Consider the following 20,678-nt stretch of genomic DNA (forward strand, 5'->3'; position numbering starts at 1 on the left):
TGATTAATTTCACTTAGCACAATACCCTCCAGTTCCATCCACGTAGTTGCAAATGGCAAGATTTCATTCTTTTTTGATTGCTGAGTAATACTCCATTGTATATGTATACCACATTTTCTTTATCCATTTATCCAAAAATGGATGTTTGGGCTCTTTCCATACTTTGGCTATTGTTGATAGTGCTGCTATAAACATCGGGGTGCATGTGTACCTCCGAAATAGCACCAAAGGTTTCTATCTTGCTTGTATGATGTGGGTTGGCTTTGGGCTTCATTGTGGTTACTCAGGGACTCAGGCTGAAGGAGGCGTCATCTGAAACATGCTTCTCTTAGTCACAGAGAAAAGGGAAAATTGGAGTTGAGTACTAGCACTTAAATTTTTCCACCTGGAAATGACATTATTTTATTGGCCAAAGACCCACCCCAGTTAAAAGGGAGAGGGGAACATCCCCAAAGGCAAGGGAATTAAAAGCAAAAATGAATTGTTGGGACCTCATGAAGATAAAAAGCTTCTGCACAGCAAAGGAAACAATCAACAAAACTAAAAGGCAACCAATGGAATGGGAAAAGATATTTGCAAATGACATGTCGGACAAAGGGCTAGTATCCAAAATCTATAAAGAGCTCACCAAACTCCACACCCGAAAAACAAATAATCCAGTGAAGAAATGGGCAGAAAACATGAGTAGACACTTCTCTAAAGAAGACATCTGGATGGCCAACAGGCACATGAAAAGATGCTGAACGTCGCTCCTCATCAGGGAAATACAAATCAAAACCACACTCAGATATCACCTCACGCCAGTCAGAGTGGCCAAAATGAACAAATGAGGAGACTATAGATGCTAGAGAGGATGCAGAGAAACAGGAACCCTCTTGCACTGTTGGTGGGAATGCAAACTGGTGCAGCCACTCTGGAAAACAGTGTGGAGGTTCCTCAAAAAATTAAAAATAGACCTACCCTATGACCCAGCAGTAGCACTGCTAGGAATTTACCCAAGGGATACAGGAGTGCTGATGCATAGGGGCACTTGTACCCCAATGTTTATAGCAGCACTTTCAACAATAGCCAAATTGTGGAAAAAGCCTAAATGTCCATCAACTGATGAATGGATAAAGAAATTGTGGTTTATATACACAATGGAGTACTACGTGGCAGTGAGAAAGAATGAAATAGGGCCCTTTGTAGCAACGTGGATGGAACTGGAGAGTGTGATGCTAAGTGAAATACGCCATACAGAGAAAGACAGATACCATATGTTTTCACTCTTATGTGGATCCTGAGAAACTTAACAGAAACCCATGGGGGAGGAGAAGGAAAAAAAAAAAAGAGGTTAGAGTGGGAGAGAGCCAAAGCATAAGAGACTCTTAAAAAACTGAGAACAAACTGAGGGTTGATGGGGGGTGGGTGGGAGGGAGGGAAGGATGGGTGATGGGTATTGAGGAGGGCATCTTTTGGGATGAGCACTGGGTGTTGTATGGAAACCAATTTGACAATAAATTTCATATATTAAAAAAAATTAAATTAAAATAAATTTTAAAAAAAAGGGAGAGGGGAGTGTGGCCCTACCATGTGCCCCAAAGAAGGAGAACTGGAATATGTGAGCCACAACAGGGAAAATATTTCTTTCTTTTTAAAGCTCCCTCTGTGGTAGCAAGGGAAATAGTTTGCAGAACTCCAGGCATTTAGCAGAGGAGGTATCATGGGCATCACCTAGGAAGCTGCAGCTCAAAGAATCAAGTGGTCATTTGTACAGAATCACAGGGAGAAACAGTGTCTGTGTGAAGACTAGAACTATGTACCTGACACCAGTAGCCCCAATGGTCCTCAGTGTGCCATGCTCACTGGCCTGGGGTATGTGAATTTGGAGGAGTGGGAAACCTTGGCCTGGGAAACTGTTGGAGACTCTGGTGCAAGCTGTTGAGAATAGGAGTCTCACCTCACACTAGGACTTATTGATGCTGGAAGCCAATGGCATCTCCATCAGTACAAACGCTGGACTGCATCTCTTAGGTGCCCATGTTTCTCTATGTGGTTATTGCTGAAATGGCCAGGGAAGTCTGCAAGTCATTACTTTAAGGTGTAATTGTTACAATTGGGTTAATAGAAAATTAGCTGGGGCTGGCCCCAAATAGTACGGTAGCAGGTGAACTAAGAACTGGGAAACCCAGTTGAGTAGCTCTGTGTCTATGGATTTCAGACAGGTCAGCTTCAACTTCATGAGAGAGAGATTTAGCAAGTGAGAATCCTGGATACTCTCCCTGTTCTCTGGGATCAATAGTGCATTTGAATAGAGAGCGATTTATGAAAGGAAACAGGGACATGAAGACACAGGCCATCCCATAGAGGGTTAGACAGACTGAATATTTGTTGGTACTTGGAATGACCATAATTCTGATATTTTTTTACACTGCTATCAAAAATGGGGGCGGAGGAAAAGGAGGGAAAAAACCTGCTTCAGTCTCACCAAGCACTTCTTGATAGAAGGGCTGCTAGTCATATTTATAATATTCTATAAATTTATATGAGAAACAAATTATGATTGCTTTTAAAATTTTGTATGTTTCTAAAGTTAAATAATAATACTATTCTACAATTAAGCAGGTGTAGTTCTGGGACTTTCATGGTTAATCCTAATATTCCTTGCTTTTTAAACTCTTTTTGGTTTTGGCTTTGATTTACATTCTATGGTTATCAAATTCCTCTTTTTATCAGGGAAAATGAATCTTAAAAGCATGTGATTTACCTTGGATGTGAAATATAATGCTTATTCTGAGTAAATTCCATGTAAAACTGAAGAAATTGTGTAGAAAGTCTTTATGAATTGGAACTTAACATGTCATTGACACATTTTGAAGGGGTTTCTGTTGACTTTAGTGATGGATGATCCCATTCTGCCAAGTTCAGCTGGAAGGAGGGTGGCTTAGAAACCCAAACATCAACTCTGGAATCTAGAAACTTCCTGGAACCATGGTTTTAAATCAGCAGGGTGGATGTGGCATGCATCTGTGCAAGGGATGGCATTTCACTGGCTTGCTCCACGGAAGTCTCTGGTGCAGAACCATAAACACCAGCCCTTTTTGTTGTGTGTTGGCTTTTAAAAGCCCCCAATGGCTTGGGGAGGATAAAGCCTTGCCTTGGGGCTCCCTGGTCCAATTTTTTGGGACCTGGCTAAAAATCCTGGATATTTGATAGTCTGGCTTATTTCTATGGTGTATTAGCACCCTATAAAAGTTACATGTCATTTATTTCAAGTTTAGAACCCTCTCAAACTTCAGGGGCAAATCAAACTTGAACCTTTTGTGGCTGGAATTCTGTTTACCTTTGGCCAAACCTTGCTTCCTGAAAGTGAGGCAGGGATGTGAGGTGAGAGGGGGCTCCTGAGGCCCCTTGGACATCAAATCGCTTTTGCCAAACAAGGTTTTGATAGGTTAAAACATGAATGAATCTGAAACACGTAGATTAACTTCCTGTCAGAATACTCTGGGGCCTACACACAAAAGTATATTGTGCTGGGCAAATGCATTTTGAGTGTTGCCTTCTGCCAACTGTGAGGCAGTATCTGAGACTTTTGCCAAACACAGGTTGAAAATGGGTCAAGCCAGTTACCTTCTACTTCTAATAAATATATTAAATAGTTTCTATAAAGGTTATTGGACAATCCAATTGAAAGAGGACTTTGGAGAAATTTGCATATTTCTTGTGTTTGAAACATTTATTTTCAACCAGTGACAAAGAAAGAATGGGCTGTAAGTTACAGTACCTGTTCAAGAATGGCTATGATTCCTTTATGTGTGTTGTCAGAATACAGACTTGCAAAGAAGGCCTTGTGCTTGAATGAAGGAGAAATAATGCACCATGTTCCCTGTACCTTTCAGATAGAGGAACTGATGAATGCATTGGAGAAGACCAGACAGGAACTAGATGCCACCAAGGCACGCCTAGCCTCCACACAGCAGTCCCTGGCTGAAAAAGAAGCCCATTTGGCTAACCTCCGAATAGAAAGGAGAAAACAACTGGAGGAGATCCTGGAGATGAAGTGAGTACCCATTTTTGTTTTCCTACATTCTCTTTCCTAACTTTTCTTTCGGGATGGGGAAGGGAAGGCTAGAGAAGACGAAGAGAGAGCTTGAAGAAAGAATAATTTAGCCAACACTTGACTATTCATTTCTGTAACCATGCTTCTTATTCTTTCAGTATAGCTTCCATGTCCCAATTTGCACATTCTTCATATTTGTTATTCAAAAAAAGTCCAGCATTAAATTTTGTGTGTCTGTGTTTTGTGGACTGCGCTGTTATTCTTAGATTTGTCTCAAAGGTTTGAGCTGGCTAAGAGACAGAGGCCTCGTTAAGCACAATAGTAATTTGAGTGCTGCTCAAAGTTAATTGGAAACCTTTCTGAGGAGGTATTTCCTAATTGTGACTATAACTTTGCTAATTATATTCTTTTCACATGTGTACAATGCATAGCTTGTGTTGGCTTTCATAGAGTCTCAAGGTTGGCACCTCTTTGTTTAGAAAGCAAGGACTCTGATTTGCTGGGCTGATAAAAACGCACTTGGAAATCCCCCTGCTACTTCCTCCTCCTCACCCGAGGGTAGGGTAGGTAAGGGGTAGGGGGACACTGGAACCAATCTTTCTTTGATTTAATCAATAAAGTGTGGCCTCCTGTTGGGCAGTGATCCTTCCTGTGGGCCTATGACACACCCATCTCTACCTAGCTCTTATTTCATTCTTACAATGAAATAATATCACCATGGAAGAACAGAGGAAAGAAAATTACTCAAGGGTTTTAGAAATAATCACTTGCTCTGGATCTGTTCCTAAAGAAGTAGGCAAGAAGCAGCATCTCTCTATAGGTTAAGATGAAATGATCACTAAGATATAATTTAAATTTAACTTCCTTCCACAGTAAGGGAAACATACATAATTATGGCATCTTAAGCCTGTAACATAGACTTTGAAATTGGTGGCTAGGTATAAAGCATGACCTTATCCTGACCCCACAAGTCTTACACATGGTTAACATTAAACACAGAAAGCTTAGATCATGGAAAATATGGAATGAAATATTTTGAAGGATTTAATAATGAGGACAAAACTTTTATTCCTTGTCAACTACCTCAGTTTCTCCAAGACCAAAGAATAAGTAGTTTTTTTCCTGTATAAACTCGCCTTTTTCCTAATAAAGTAATATGTGATAAAAATAGATATTATTATCCTCAGTTTAGAAGTAAGGGAACTGATATTTAGCGAGATTTCAAGTAATTTGCTTAAGGCCATCTGGCCAGGATTAAAACCAAAATCTTCTACCTCAGGTTCCCTTGCTACTATCTTATTTTCTCATGGAGCTTATGTGAATTCCACCAAGCCTGGAACTTTCATCAGTTTGAGTCACTGTGGTTATCATACTGCCTAGAACAGTTCCTAGCATATGGTAAATGCTCAGTAATTGTTTATTGAATGAGTGAATAGATTAAAGGTGAAAAGTGGATTTTACATAGCTAAGAAGAAAAGTATTTTAAACATCTGTGACATTACTGGCTTGATCAATAATTTATTAACAATAACAGTACATTGATACCATCAGCCTGTATTCTTTTCCATTCACCAGTCCCACTTTCTGCCTCCTTGTATGTTGTGATGTATAAAGTTCAGCCTAGATTCTCTCATTGTTCTCCAGCTATTCTCAGATTAACTCTGTATCTCCTGGAGTGATTTATTATGCCTTTTGAAGGAGACTTCCATTACTTCCTGTTTATAAAAAGTTCTTATACTTTCAACGTTTCCAGAGAACAAATAATGGTGAAGCATCTTGGTTTGGCAATCATCAGACCTAGGTTGGAATCCTGTAGCTTCCACTTGGCGGCTGTATGGTTTAGGGGAAATGACCTTAACATTGCTGACCCTTCTGTTTCCTCCCATAATGACTTTCATGGAGTGGTTGAGAGGAGAGGCACTCAGGAGGGCTTGGCACATGGAAAATGATATATGTGTATAAATGACGCTATCAGCCAATGAAAATATGTCATTTGTTTAGTATACTTTGTGAAGAGTATCATTTATCTAAAATTTGGATTTATTTTTCTTAAACATATAAACCTTTTCCATGTGTATGTTTTCCCACTTAATTTCATGATTTCAGATAGCACCTAACTAAGACCTCTTTTGGTGAATTGCCACATTATTGCTCAAGTGCTTAATCTTTTGCCACTGCAAAATAAATACAGAATTCCTCTGTTAATTCCTTTGGTAAAAGTAACAAAGCCCTGCTTCATTAAGTCCAATATGGACCCTATTCACTATTTAACTGGCCCAGAAGCCCCACTTATGGGCTCTGTCCCGGGACTGTGGGGACACAGGTACAGGGTAGTTATATTGACCAACAACCCCAACTAGATTCATGAGCCTCCTGGGCTATTCAAGGCAACCAACTGGTTTGACCAATCTTGACTTTTTAAGCTGAGGTGACATGTTGGTTACTTGACATTAACTGAGTCAATGTAAGTTAGTGGAAACAAAAAGTTGGGTATATCCCTATCAGTACTTACTGTCAGTCTGTGTCAAGCATTGTTGGTTTTCTTTCAACTGGCAGGCATCATGTAAACACCTTTAGGTGAAGTATAACCATTTCCAAACCCTGGTTGGGAAGAGAGAGGCTATGTGGTGTTAGAGGACAGAGAGGTAGGGCTGTGAGTCAAGAGAAAGGAGATGAGCTCTATTAGCTCATCCATAACATTGCGAGATCATTCTCTGGTTACCTCAGTTTTGTCTTCAGTAACATAGAGGTGATAATAACTGCTTTGCCTACTCTATAGAATTGTTGTGCAGACAGGATTTTTTTTAAAAAAGTACTGAAAGGAATATAAACCAGCATATGTGAAAGTGCTTTGAAACATAAAAGGGGCTTTTGAAATGAAAGGTGGTGTCTGTTAAATTCGTTGTAAAATCAAATGGCACAGAGTTTTAAAATTGGAAAGCAGCTGGGTCCAACCTCCCAGTGTGCATAAACCAGACTCCTGTCCACATAATCACTAATAGGGCATTCACCAGTCCCTGGTGAACACCATTTTCATTGGAAGCCATGAGCACATGTAGGTACCTCACTGGTTCTTATATGGAACTGAAATAGCTTTCCATGGAATCTTCCCACTTGGTTTGGTTTTTGTTCAGAGCTACACAGAATTCACCTAAGACCCATAAATAGCAGAGACAGCATTTTAGATATTTCTTCTGGTAGTAGGATTCATTTTAGAAAAGAAAAATAAAGAAATATGAAGACAAAATAAAAAACAAAATCACCCATGATCCTACCATGCGGAGACAGATGCTGTGGCATTTGGTGTATCTTTACTTTTTAACAGAATTCAATTGTAATCTCATATTTTGTAAATCCTGCTTCTTTTGCTTACTGAGTGGTGAACAGCCTCTGTGTCACATAGAATTGTATTATTTTTAATTACTTAATATATTGTCACATAGGTTCACTTCTTTATTGGACATTTACCTTGGTTCCAATGTTTTGTCAATATAAAGAACGTTTTGTTTTGTTTTGTTTTTAATTTTTTTTAATGTTTATTCATTTTTGAGAGACAGAGCGCAAGTGGGGGAGGGTCAGAAAGACAGGGAGACACAGAGTCCGAAGCAGGCTCCAGGCTCTGAGCTGTCAGCACAGAGCCCGATGTGGGGCTTGAACTCATGAGCTGCGAGATCATGACCTGAACCAAAGTCTGACGCTCAACCAACTGAGCCACCCAGGAACCCCATAAAGAATGTTTTGATAAGTATTCTGCTCTTTTGTTTTGTTAACCTATTTTTAAGTAATTGTAGATTCGTATGCTGATATAAGAAATCATTTTCCTCAGTGGTAACATCTTGCATAATTATAGCACAACATCACACCAGGAAATACAATTTACCAACTTTATTAAGATTTCTCTGGTTTTACATGCACTCGTGTATGTGTGTATCTGGTTATATGCAATTTCAACATGGATATAAATTTGTGTAGTCACTGGCACAGTCAAGATATAGAACTGTTCTGTCATTGCAAAGATCCCTACCTTTTGATAGCTACACCCAGCTGTTTCATTTTTAAACAGGGTTTTGTTTTGTGTTATATAATTTTGGGACATGTGCCATACTGGTCTACATTTTTTCCCTCCCATTCTTCTTGGGCAGGGCAGGGGATTATCTTCCTAGTTTAAATTCAGACCAAAATTTAGAATGAGAAAACATTGCTTGATTCCTCTAATTTGAAGATTCTCATCAGTTGGTTTTATTTTTATAGTGGAATTTCTTTTTCATATTGGATATCTAGAACCTGTCATGTGGTAGGCATTTCATCAACTTTTGAGGATGAAAGGATGAATTAGCTCAAAAAATCATAAATATTCATTGAGCACCTACTATGTGGTAGGTACTATTCTAGGTGAACAAACAGAAAAATGTTTTACCTGATGAAGCTTACATTTTAGTGAAATGAATGAAGGAGATGAACAAACTCATAAATAAGCAAATAAATGAATAAATAGATGAATAAAGTAGTTTCTTCTGTAAGAAATTTGGGATATCCGTAGAAAGCTATTTCCAAAGGTAAGGACCCTCATAGCTCTTTGGGGTAAAGATGGACGTAGAAAATGCAGTGTACCTTCCTGTAGCCTGAGAACCCTTTTAGGAACCAAGGTCAGAGGAGAGCCTTTGACTGTATTTCATGTACGATTCTTTCCCCCCACCTCCAACACTTCCCCATTTAGTTTGCTTTTTATTGGTTCCTATTCTAACTGCCAGTCATTATTCCCATACTGGAAGGAACTAACAGTCCCCAACACTGTATCTTAATAGAAGAACACAATATTCCCTTTCCCTTGTGTGTAAGATTATTCTTTTACTTAAAAAATATCTAAAACCTCTTGCTAAAACATTTCCTAATGTTTCATCTTTGTTCAGTTTACTCCTATTTAAAAGGAATTTTATTAAAATAATATTAAGAACATCATTCTATATGTTTGGTTTTATTAATGCTGGTTAATAAGCTTATATTTCAGTAACCAAAGCTCAATTATTTAATTTGTGACAGGTGAATTTGATATCTGTAGCTAAAAGGAATTGAAGGGCATGAGATACGTACATAAAATCTATCTGTGTGTGCTTGCTCAGACTATTCCAACTAGCATTGTAATTTAATAGGTAGACAGGCAGGCTGACTGATATGTTGCATTTAATGTTAAATACTGAATGAATAAGGGTTTTGAGAGCTGGTTAATAGTTGCATGATTTGAAGTGTGTATTTTAGACTTCCTGTGGTGATTTCTGGTGCTTATGTTATGAAAAGATTTTAGGGAAACTTCTACATTTTAAACTCATCTGATGATATTGTAAGATCCATCTTAATTTACTGGGTATTGTTGCATTTTAGATATCTTCTCTAGATAGCCCCGAAAGCCTTTGTATACATTGAGCTATTTTAGGAAATTTACTGTGAGGTAAGGCAGCAGCTTATTCCAAGGCATTATCCTGTTGGCCTCTTTGATCTGGGATCCCTTTTGAGAGAGCCACTCATTAGGTAAGTACCCTTCAAAGGAGAGGCAGGGTGCAGAAAATGATAAAAATCAATTTATTCTTTACTTCATGTCAGCATGAGAAAAGACAAATCACATTTCTTTAGGGAGGAATCCTAAGTGCCTGGCAATTTGGACAGGATAAATGAAGCCTGGGAGAGGAGTTTTGAAGGCATCCGTTACTTAAAATTGATAAACTCAGTTACAATATCTTACGGAGATGTTAGGGGGATTGAATGAAATTATACATTTATGAGAAGGTGATTTTTAAGCAGTAAAGGTCATATATGTATGTGTGTATGTATATATGTATGTGTGTGTATAATGTTATGTTGCATATTAATATGTTAGTTAAACACATAGTTTGTATACATTGATCCTATCTTCAGATTCCAGTTAGCCTTATGCTGTCAACAATGTTTTTTTGTTTGTTTGTTTTGGCTACAATGCCATCTTTTCTCTATCCAGTAGTTTGTTTAGAAAAACTTTGACATGTCCCCTTTAAAAAATATTAAATACTATGGTAACATGTTGTAGAATGTCCCAGTTTGTCTGGTTGTTTGTATTTACCACCTGCTCAGTTTGAAAAGTAAATTGAGCCAGGCAGAACACCAATGAAGCTTGTCATAGCTTTCTAGGTTACCTGCAATGATTGAGGACAGGCGGTAGACACAGAGGGGAAATAAATGTCATGATTGTCATCCATGGAAATGTCATCCAACATTGATTGTGGTTTGAGCTGCAGGCAGTCACATAAATGCATAATGGCTTATCACTCATGATTTCTGTTTCTCTTGTAACCCTGAAGTTGGTGGCTTAGAGTCTTTAGTGGAAGAGAAAAGACCTGCTGTACACAAAGCTTATAGAGGGTAGTAAAACTTAACTACAAAGACAATAACTTTAGAATAGTAGAATGGTCTAAGGAACAGAAAATCTCACATTCCAGAAGCTCATACAAGTAGCTGTGGGGACCTCCACTCCTTCCATCTTGATGCTTTGCCATTCTCAGCGTATGGCTTCCACCCCGGATGCAAGATTTTTATCCCAGCCTCAACAACCCCATCCACATTCCAGTTAGCAGAAAGGAGAAACAAACCCCCCTACCCTTTAAGGCGCACATACTATCCATTGACACCTCAGTCATTACCAGTTTATTCAGTAAGCATCCACTATGTACAAGGACTCTCCTGTGCCTTAGGCAGCGATCTAAGCACTGTTCTAAGTGAACAGAGGACACAAATCCCTCCATTGTGTACATTCTAAGTAGGTGCAAGAACTAGTGCAGAGGCAGCAGTCAGGTGGCCAGCGCTGAAATCACATGGTCACACTTGGCTACAAGGCAAGCCAGAAAATGAAGCCTTCAGCTGGGTGGTTCTATGTCCAGTTAACATTCAGGGACGCTAGTACCAACGGAGGAAGGAAATAAATTGGCAGCAATTAGCAGTCTTTGCCAAAATAAAGTATGAAAAAAATATGTCAATTTGTATGTTATCTCACTAAGCATATACAAACAGTGTTGCAATTACACCTTTAGAAATTGTCTAACAGAGGGGCGCCTGGGTGGCTCAGTCGGTCAAGTGTCTGACTTCGGCTCAGGTCATGATCTCACAGTCTGTGGTTTCGAGCCCTGCATCGGGCTCTGTGCTGACAGCTTGGAGCCTGGAGCCTGCTGCAGATTCTGTGTCTCCCTCTCTCTCTGCCCCCTCCACTGCTCATGCTCTGTCTCTCTCTGTCTCAAAAATAAAAAATAAAAAAACAAAAACAACCCCAAAAAACATTAAAAGAAATTGTCTAGCAGACATTTAGTCATATGGATGCATGTCTAGTATTATATGAGTTTATTTCTGGGTACCAATGGTGGTAAACTATGGGGGAGACATATGAGTAACCAGTTCAGGAATACCTGACAAATCTTGTCATAGCTGGGACAGTTGATGAGTGAAGGGTGTTAGGTCTAGAGAAGGCCAAGAAGCAGATGCTTCCTTCAGCTATTAAAGAGGTGAAATATAATAAAAGAAGTAGGCTTGATTTATGTTGCCTCAGAAGATTGTGCTGGAGCTGGGGTGTAGAATTTAAGAGGCGGAAGACCTTCCTTCAGTGCTTTGTAGAATTTTGCAGTGGTAGGAACTCTGCAGCCTTTTGAGGTAGCTCCCAAGGTATGTCTGAAATTCCTGTGGGAGCAAAAAATACCTGTTCTGGGTGTTATGAAAGGAATTTCCATCTCCAGGGAGGGGGCAGCAGGGTGATCACAGCCCTTCCAATGGGAATTCTATCCATAACTTCATTAAATAAATGACCTGAAACATGGGTAATATTTAGGAGATGCCAAAATCTTCTTTGTTCTTCCCTTGAGGAGCTTTGTTTAAATGTAGAAACTTGCCAAAAGCCAAAAAATGACTGCTTGGTTTAGGACACAGCCTTCTCTAATAGGGCCACAATAGAATTTTTCTAGATTTTTGTACACTGTGTTATTTTTCGTAATACGCTTTAATAATTTTTTATTTAATGTTTATTTGTTTTGAGAGAGAGATAGAGTGTGAGCAGGGGAGAGGCAGAGAGAGGGGAAGACACAGAATCCGAAGCAGGCTCCAGGCTCTGACCTGTCAGCACAGAGCCCAACGCGGGGCTAGAACTCATGAGCTGTGAGATCATGACCTGAGCCGAAGTCGGGTGCTCAACCGACTGAGCCACCCAGGTGTCCCTTTCATAATACTCTTTAGATGTAAAATGTACTAGCCACACAGAAGCATGTTTCACAAAGCATTATAGGGAAAGAATCCCTGGTTACATTGCATGTCAGGTAGAATCAAGAGCCCTTCACTCTCCCTGCCTTGAGGAATGTACTATCTCTGATTCACATGCCTTCAGAGAATTAAACTGTCCAGGCATATATATTATTCAGTGCAGTCAAGACTTTGGGAGATGAAATTACTATTACCAGTGAACTTTTCTTAAGTGTTTATTACATGTCAGGCAGGGCCACATTTCTGTGACCTCCTGTGAGCTGGGGAGCATTATTATCCCTATGTAGATGCAGAAACTGAGGCCCAGATGCCTGCAACTCAAAGGTAAGTCTGTTTAATAGTATAGTCCATGATCGTAACCATTGAGCACACTGTCTCTGAATGAAGAACTCAGATGTCATTGTGAGAATTTTAAGTGTGGGAATGGCAGGACTAGTTTTGATTAAATAGTAGAAGGCAGTGGGCAGATAGGTGCTTCTTCCAACTTGCCTCTCTAGGGAGTAGGACAGCAAGTTAGGGTGATGCTGGGAGGGAGGGGGCAAGGAGAGAGCTACTTAGAAGAGGACTTTGAAGTCAGCTTCCTTATCTTAAAACAAAATAAGGGACATACTGTCTTCTCTCCAAAAATATACACTGTACGTATAGTTTTAATAGTGCAAAATGTCAGTCAAAAGGGCCCTTGGCCTGGTGGTTTTTAATGGAAATACAAACATTTTCTGAGCTAAAGCAGTATAATCTTTCAGCTTAAATAATCATAATGAGCAGTTAAATAATCTAAATGCTTGTGAATTGTGGAGCTTAAATAATTCCAGCCACTATACTTCATGTTGTCTCCAACCTCACAGGAGCTCCATGGGGTCTTGGGAAGGTCAACCATTAAGATGGGGAAAGAGAAATGTACAGGCCTTCTTCCAACCTCATAAAGCACGGCAAGTCAAAGGGGACAGTTGTGGTCCTTCTCCCAATCCAAGAGCAACATCCTGTTGGAGGAATTTTTTTAAGTGATCTAATGCTTCATCTAATGCTGTCGGTTGGGGGGATGGGGAATGCTGCCAGGGTTAGCCTCAGGAGGCAATGGGTGGGGCAGCTGCATCACACAAAGAGAAACCAGGGGCCAGACAGTACACCCAAGGTCATACTCAAGTCCTGAAACAAGAATTCTCTGGTCCAGTGAGCAGGGCTCTTGGGACTTGAGTTCACAGCCTGAATCTGCCACTTACAGCTGAGTGAGCTGAGGCAGCCTGACCCAGTCTTTCCAACTGTGAACAGGGTTTTGGACTCAGATGAACACATTAATAGTTTGTGATTCTTTAAACAGTGGGTTTCACTATGGGGTTGATGTTGCTCTCTTTGTTTGGCAAAGTCTGGAGACATTTTTGGTTGTCACAACTAGAGGGAGTTGTTCCTGGCATCTAGTGAGTAGAGACCAGGGATGCTCTAAACATCCTAGAGTGCACAGGACAGCCTCTCCAACGTTAAAGAATGATCCAACTCCAAACTCCAGTAGTGGACATTAAGAAACCCATAACTAGCCTCCCTCTTTAAAAACTGGTGTTTAAGTTTGGGAAGAGAGAAAAGCTTTGTAGGGTCTCTCTCTGATTTAATTTGACTTATTTTCAAAGGGGACTCACGTAGGATATGTTTTCCCCATTCAGGATCATGATCTTGGCCCAAAAGGTTTGGTGGACTGGGGGTTTCCCATTTTGTGTAAATGACTTTGACTTGCTTTCTTGGGACTAGAGACAAGCTCACCATGGAGGAATGGAGTGGAATTGGCATAGGTCTCAGATCTGAATTCCCAGGAGACTGTGGTCCCTATAAAATGTAAATCCTCACTAAGATACAAAAGACCTGATCCGTCCATGTCTACTGGTCAACAGACCATGTGATCCTCTCTAGCTCTGTTATTTCATCATCCTTTAATCTGTGGGTCTTTCTGGTCCTCAGTTTGCCCAACTATAATTAAGGGTATGACTTATTTCACTTAGCATAAGACCCTCCAGTTCCATCCACGTTGCTACAAAAGGCCATTATTTCATTCTTTCTCATTGCCACGTAGTATTCCATTGTGTATGGAAACCAATTTGACAATAAATTTCATATTAAAAAAAAGTTTTTGATACATTCAAATTTTAATTTTGATACAGCCCAATTTATTAAAATATTAATAATAAAAAAATAAAAAATAAATTAAGGGTATGAATTTGGATAGTTCTCAGTGGAATAGTCCTCTAGCCAGCTCTATAAATTAATGCCTCTCTCTCTCCACCTTTGTTTCTCCCTTCCATTTTTTCCTTCCTTCACTACATCCCTCTGGGTACCTAGGTCTTTCCTAGGAACCACTTCTTTCAATGTTTATTTAAAGAAAAAGGATAGAAGAAAAATGAGGACACTGCTAAGGTATAAGAACATATACCAGAGCAGAGGCTGGAGGCATCAATGGAAAACAGACTGTTGCCCAGATGCCAGCCTCCTGCCAGAATTTCAAAGGGCAGGACTTGGGACAAATCCCAACTTAGAAGGTTTTCTGCCTTCCTGGACTATCTTCTTTGCATAGGTAAAATATACTCCAGATATGATTGGGAGAAGCCTCAACCCTGAAGATATAGAGGGTGAACAGGTAAATATCAAGATACTTATCCTCACTGGAAGAGGATATCACAGAGGCTCCAACTCAGTGAATATGTATAGGGCTATAGGGCAAGGTTTTGAATGTTCTAGAGCCCTGGAAAACATTTAATAAAATTTGTTGAAGGAATGAATGCATGCTGATGAAAGTTATACTTTGCCTCCTGCTCACTGCCTCTTCCTCCTTTCCCTTTTCCTTGGCTACTCCTGCCTTTTCTTCCACTCAGCCTCCTCTTTCTTTTCCTTTCTCTCTTCCTTCTTTCCTTTACTTCTTACCACCATCCTCTCTCTTCTTCTTCCTTTCCCCTCTCTTTCCTACCCCTGTTCTGGTGCCCTACAAAAAACTGGGGTTCAAAATATTTTCTGGATTTTCTCAGCATAATGTTTGTCTTGCTAGACTCTAATTTTGACTGTTGGGCAGGAGGCAGACCAAGCACCTGGGAAGGAGTGTGTGTGTGTGTGTGTGTGTGTGTGTGTGTGTGTGTGTGTATACATGCATGTACACATGTTTGAGGGAGAGAAGGGCCTGGCTCTGGCAATCTTGCCTGGATAATGAGATGTTGAGAGGAGACCACTCAGTCCACCAGCAGCAAAACAATTGAGAACTATAGCCTGAAGCCAAGCCGCCAATCAAGTATGGCCAAGGTCTTTTGTTTTCCAGTCACGGAATTTGGGAACCAATGGATTGTGAAAATTGAAATGCAGTGTTTGACTTGATCTTTGGGTTAAGCCAATATCCCTGGGATCTTAATTCGAACCTGCAGGAGTCTGTGGCCAAGTTTGAGAATCTGTTATTACTCATACCCTACACTTTGCTTACTTGAAGAGATTTGCAGAGTGCATGCAGCTAGTGCCAGCATGCAGTTATGATAAAAGTTAAATTGCTGTCTTTCTGTTCTGTTTTGAAATTGGTGTTTGTGTGTTCACTTCATCAGTCCTGAGCTTGGAGCTTCTTTCTCCTCCTGGCTCTTTCTCTGGAAGTTTTCTTGGAAAACTTTCCTTTCGATACATTTCTAAGACTTCACCAGCTAAGGCTTTATTCTAAGGCAACATGGGATTGGGTAGGCCCAGTGGTTACTCTCTGCTCTTTCCTACCCCCTGCCGTTCTTTGTTTTTCTTTTTTAAGTTTTTTTTTTAAACATTTATTTCTTCTTGAGACACAGAGAGAGAGAGAGTGCAAAGTGGGGGAGAGGCAGAGAGAGAAAGAGACAGAATCCAAAGCAGGCTCCAGGTTCTGAGCTGTCAGCACACAGAGCCCCACGTGGGACTCGAACCCACAAACTGTGAGATCATGACCTCAGCCAAAGTCGGATGCTTAACTGACTGAGCCACCCCGGTGCTACCCTCTCCCTTCCCCTGCCCTCACCAGTGCCATTCTTTGGGAGGGGAGGCTGTGCCCTGGGAAGCTGCCCTCCGTGGGGTGTATATCTAGGGCTCCTTTGCTGGCTGACTCCTGGTTGGGTTCAAGGCCAACAGGAAGCACTGTAGGAAATGGAAGGGTAGGAGGAGAAAAAAGCTAGAGAGTTGCCTCCCGTTCCCGTGCTGCTTTGTGGCCATGCCTCTGGAGGTAGCAACTTCTCTCCATGACTACGGCTCCCTCTCAGCAGTGCCCTATCCATGCCTCCTGCTGGCACTGGGATTAACTCTTGTTTCCTTTTGCTCCTCAGCCCAAGGTACTGAAATGGCTGCTCACTATTGCTTTTCTGGGTGCTTCTCCGTATCTCGTTTGTTTTATTCACCCTGTCCATGTCTCCTCCATCATCCTTTCATTGAAGTCTTCTCATTGGACCCATCTGTGGTGAATTCTGTCTCCAGCCAGACCCAGACTGGTACAGTAGGGAAGCCCACGGTGCCATGTTCACATGTGCAAGATTTGTTAGGATGATTTGAGAAAGCGCTGTTAGAAAATGTTTACATTTCCCATATTAAGTAATTTTGGAAAAAGAAGCAGATTGCTTGATGCTTAAGTCAAAACACTGAAACAAAACTGCCATTCTGTGGTTTTTCTAAAAACACTTGGCTTCCAAATGACCCTTCAACATGAATGACTGCTGCTGCCCTGACCCCAGAAAGATGTGGGGCTGATGTTCCCAGAGTCAGCCTCAGCCTTAGGAGTAGTGAAAACAGTCTCCTGCTCCTGTCACACACAAGGGAAAACAATTCTTCCCCTGTTCTTCAGGCTTGGGGATGTTGGCTTGACTGAGGAAAAAGAGCTTCTGGAGATAGGAGGAAAGAGAGCATTCTAGGGCTTCCTGGCCAGAGTACAAGTCTGTACTCCAGGCCACAGGTAGCCACCTTTCAGCCTACCAAGCTCATAGCCTTTGGGGTTTCCATAAAGCTAAAGGCATCCAGCTTTGAGCAGCAACTGCTGCACAGGTAACACTCTAGCCTCAAGTATAAGCTAAACACTCCTTATTGACTCCGGAATTTGTTCAGTCATTGACTTATTCACTCATTTGTAAAACAGATCATTCAGGGAAGTCAGAGTTATTTATTGAGAGAATGAATGAATAATTTGATATCCAGTCCCAGGATTAGAAATCTGAGTGCAGAATGATTGCTAGGATAAATGTGCACCAAAGGAAAGGTTTGTGGAGTAATGAGAGTATCCTGAAAGTAGAAGAGTCCCCTGATGATGTGTTTGTGAGCCATGATGTGCTGGGTGAGTGGGAGTTCATCAGGTGAAGAGGTGGGGCTGCTAAGTAGGGTCAGGTGAGGGAACACATTCCAAGAGGAAGGGACTGCCCCTGCAAAGGCCCTGTGACAGAAGGGACAACATGCCTTCCATTAGCTCATAGGAGGCCTGTGTAGCTGGAACACACAGACAAAGTGGGGTAGCAGGATTGGTTAAGGCTGGAAGGGTGTCAGAGGCCAGACCACCCAGGACCTTGAGGGCCTTGGTCTGATTGTCAATATTTATCCTGTGGAAGAACAGGAATCCATTGAAGGGGAGCAGCATGATGGGATTAGGATTTGAAAATAATAAAAAAGCAATTACAGTGTACTTACCTGTGCCAGAAACTTTTAAAAAAGCTTTGTAAACGTCAACTTATTTCATCTTCACAATGACCCTCTAAGATTTTACATTTACCTTCCCCATTTTACATGTGAAGAAACAGAGATAGGGAGGGGTTAAGTAACTAGACCAAGGTCACATAAAAAAAGGTGAGATTTGAACCTCTCAGGATTATCAGGTAGTCTGGGCACATGCTTGACCACCACACCATACTGGTCTCTGTGTTCCACCCTACTGCCTCTGGCTTTTGCACAGATAGATTTGGGTGTGGGCATACTAGTTAGGAAGCTGGTGCAGTCTTTCAGGGGAAGAGAGCTTGTCTTAGGATTTTGGCAGTGGAGCCACAGAAGAGAAGTAAAAGATTTCAACAGACCCACAGAATGCTGAATTTACATATTTAGGGTTAGATTGGCTCTGGGAGTAGAGGAGATGGGTGCCCCTGTCTTTCCCTTCTTCCTGCAAGCTCTGTGTTCTGCTCCCCTGGCACTTTCATCCCTCCATGCACGGGGCCTGTGAGGGGGTTATCTTAGTAACTACTGCTTTAGCCCAAGGGTCCTCAACTGACATTGGAATGGATGATTCTTTCTTGTGGGGACTGTTCTCTTTAGTAAAATCCCTGGCCTTTGACTACTAGATGCCGGGAGCAATCCCCCCCCTCCAGTTGTCAATTAAAAATGTCTCCAGATATTGCCGAAAGTTCCTTAGAAGGTAAAACCAGCCCTGATTGAGAAGACCTGGTCTAGACCTAGCCTGCATTACATTGATAATTTCTCACCTTGGACCAGGAGCTCTGCTCCTTCCTGGAATACCACGGGCCTTGAGCTAATGTGGTAGTGGCACCAGTAGCATTGTAACACTGGTCCATGTCCAGCATGTAGGCCTTCTCTCACCTGGAAGCAGGTGGCCACAGACCAGGTAGATTCAGAAAGCTTAGAAAGGAGTCCTTTCCACATTCAATAATGTTATTCATCTAACAGTTTTTAGTGGGTAGACTAGAAACTTGGGTCACCATTCAGAGCCATTTTCTTTTCTTCAGGGACATAGGCTCTTAAGTTCTGTGGAACTGATTTTAACATGATCTCTCTGTAATCTCCTCTCATGTGTGGGTATTATTGCCTGCATCTTATGTTCTAGAGCAACTACTTTCTAACCTCCTCCAAAGATTTCCTATGCAGACTTTCATTTACTTAAAAAGTCTTTCAGGGAAGAATATAGTGAAGTCAGATAAGCTTCTCATTTGGAAAGGTGAATTTATCAAGTGCCTATATTCAGAGAAGAGAATTTTAAAGAATTTTGGTCAGGGGCACCTGGGTGGCTCAGTCGTTTAAGTGTTCAACTTTGGCTCAGGTCATGATCTCACAGTTTGTGAGTTCAAGCCCCGCATCTGGCTCTCTGGTGTCAGCACAGAGCCTGGAGCCTACTTTGGATTCTGTGTCTCCCTCTCTCTCTCTGCCCCTCTCCCACTTGTGCTCGCTTGCACTCTCTCTCTCTCTCTCTCAAAAATAAATAAATAAACTTTAAAAAGTTTTAAAAACAATTTTGGTCCGTTGAAAATACCCGACTAAGTCATATTTTTTAGATAAGTTATCTTGAGAACCCTGCCTTTAATGTGGGATCCATGCAGATATTTGAACAAGCACTCAAATGAGATATGACTGTAAGTTTGGTATGATGAATGATAGTCTCCCTTCTTTCAAAAGGAGGTGTCACCTCCATGGAACAGAGAGGAATACTCCTATGAGAATCATGTATTTCCAAATTGGTGGCCCAATTCACTTGGATAAAATACTATTAAAATTTTTTTAAGATCAATTATATACAAAAGTAAAATGAACCCCATATACCCTTTACCCAACTTCAGCAATTATTCACCTTGTTGCAGTCCTTTTTCCTTTCTATCTAGCAGTTCCACACACCTATCCATGGGTTATTTTGAAGCAAATCCCAGACATTGTATCATTTATATGATATAAATATTTCAGTAGAAACATTCTTTTTTTTTTCAGATAAACAGTTTGACACCAAATTACAAACACTTTAAGGTGGAGGAGAATTCTAATGGAGGCCTTTCCCCATAAAGTTGAAACTCCCTGGATCCAAATGTGAGAAGCTTAGATTTTAATTTGTTTTAATGTTGCTATAAAACAGCAAAATGGACCACTTAGTGGTATTATACAGGGAAATAGAAGGATTTACGTCACTTGACACATTCCTTAATCAATTTTCATCTCTGTTCTCCCTGACTCTTGCTTAAGTCTTAGTGTTCCCAGGACTGACATAATGACATAGTGGATAGAGTATTTGTTATCTCTTAGCACATATTGACATTTCTACACATAACTGGAAGGGAAAGCCTTTTCTTGGTTGTGTCTCTTTTCAGCTTCTTTACTGAAAGGTAACTCTCCAGGATTTTGAGGAAATAAACAATAAATTAAAAAAAATTTTTTTTCAACGTTTGTATTTATTTTTGGGACAGAGAGAGACAGAGCATGAACGGGGGAGGGGCAGAGAGAGAGGGAGACACAGAATCGGAAACAGGCTCCAGGCTCCAAGCCATCAGCCCAGAGCCTGACGCGGGGCTCGAACTCACGGACCGCGAGATCGTGACCTGGCTGAAGTTGGACGCTTAACCGACTGCGCCACCCAGGCACCCCAACAATAAATTTTAAAGTGTGAACATGAACTGGTGATTAGTCGCATCTATTACACCTAAGGGTTCTTGGGTCTTGA

General features: G+C 40.9%; 1 protein-coding gene across 7 annotated transcripts in view; it reads left to right on the plus strand.

The window, feature by feature from the left end:
- The window catches only part of ERC2 (ELKS/RAB6-interacting/CAST family member 2), a 915,804-nt gene that overhangs the window by 551,118 nt on the left and 344,008 nt on the right, over positions 1-20,678 (plus strand). For all 7 annotated transcript variants that reach the window (XM_053219211.1, XM_027039010.2, XM_053219212.1 and 4 more), the window contains one exon: positions 3,879-4,039. In XM_053219211.1, coding sequence (XP_053075186.1) covers positions 3,879-4,039 — 161 coding nt within the window. The remainder of the gene's footprint in view (positions 1-3,878; positions 4,040-20,678) is intronic.

The sequence above is a fragment of the Acinonyx jubatus genome, chromosome A2 (assembly GCF_027475565.1).
Source record: "Acinonyx jubatus isolate Ajub_Pintada_27869175 chromosome A2, VMU_Ajub_asm_v1.0, whole genome shotgun sequence".
Taxonomy (NCBI): domain Eukaryota; kingdom Metazoa; phylum Chordata; class Mammalia; order Carnivora; family Felidae; genus Acinonyx; species Acinonyx jubatus.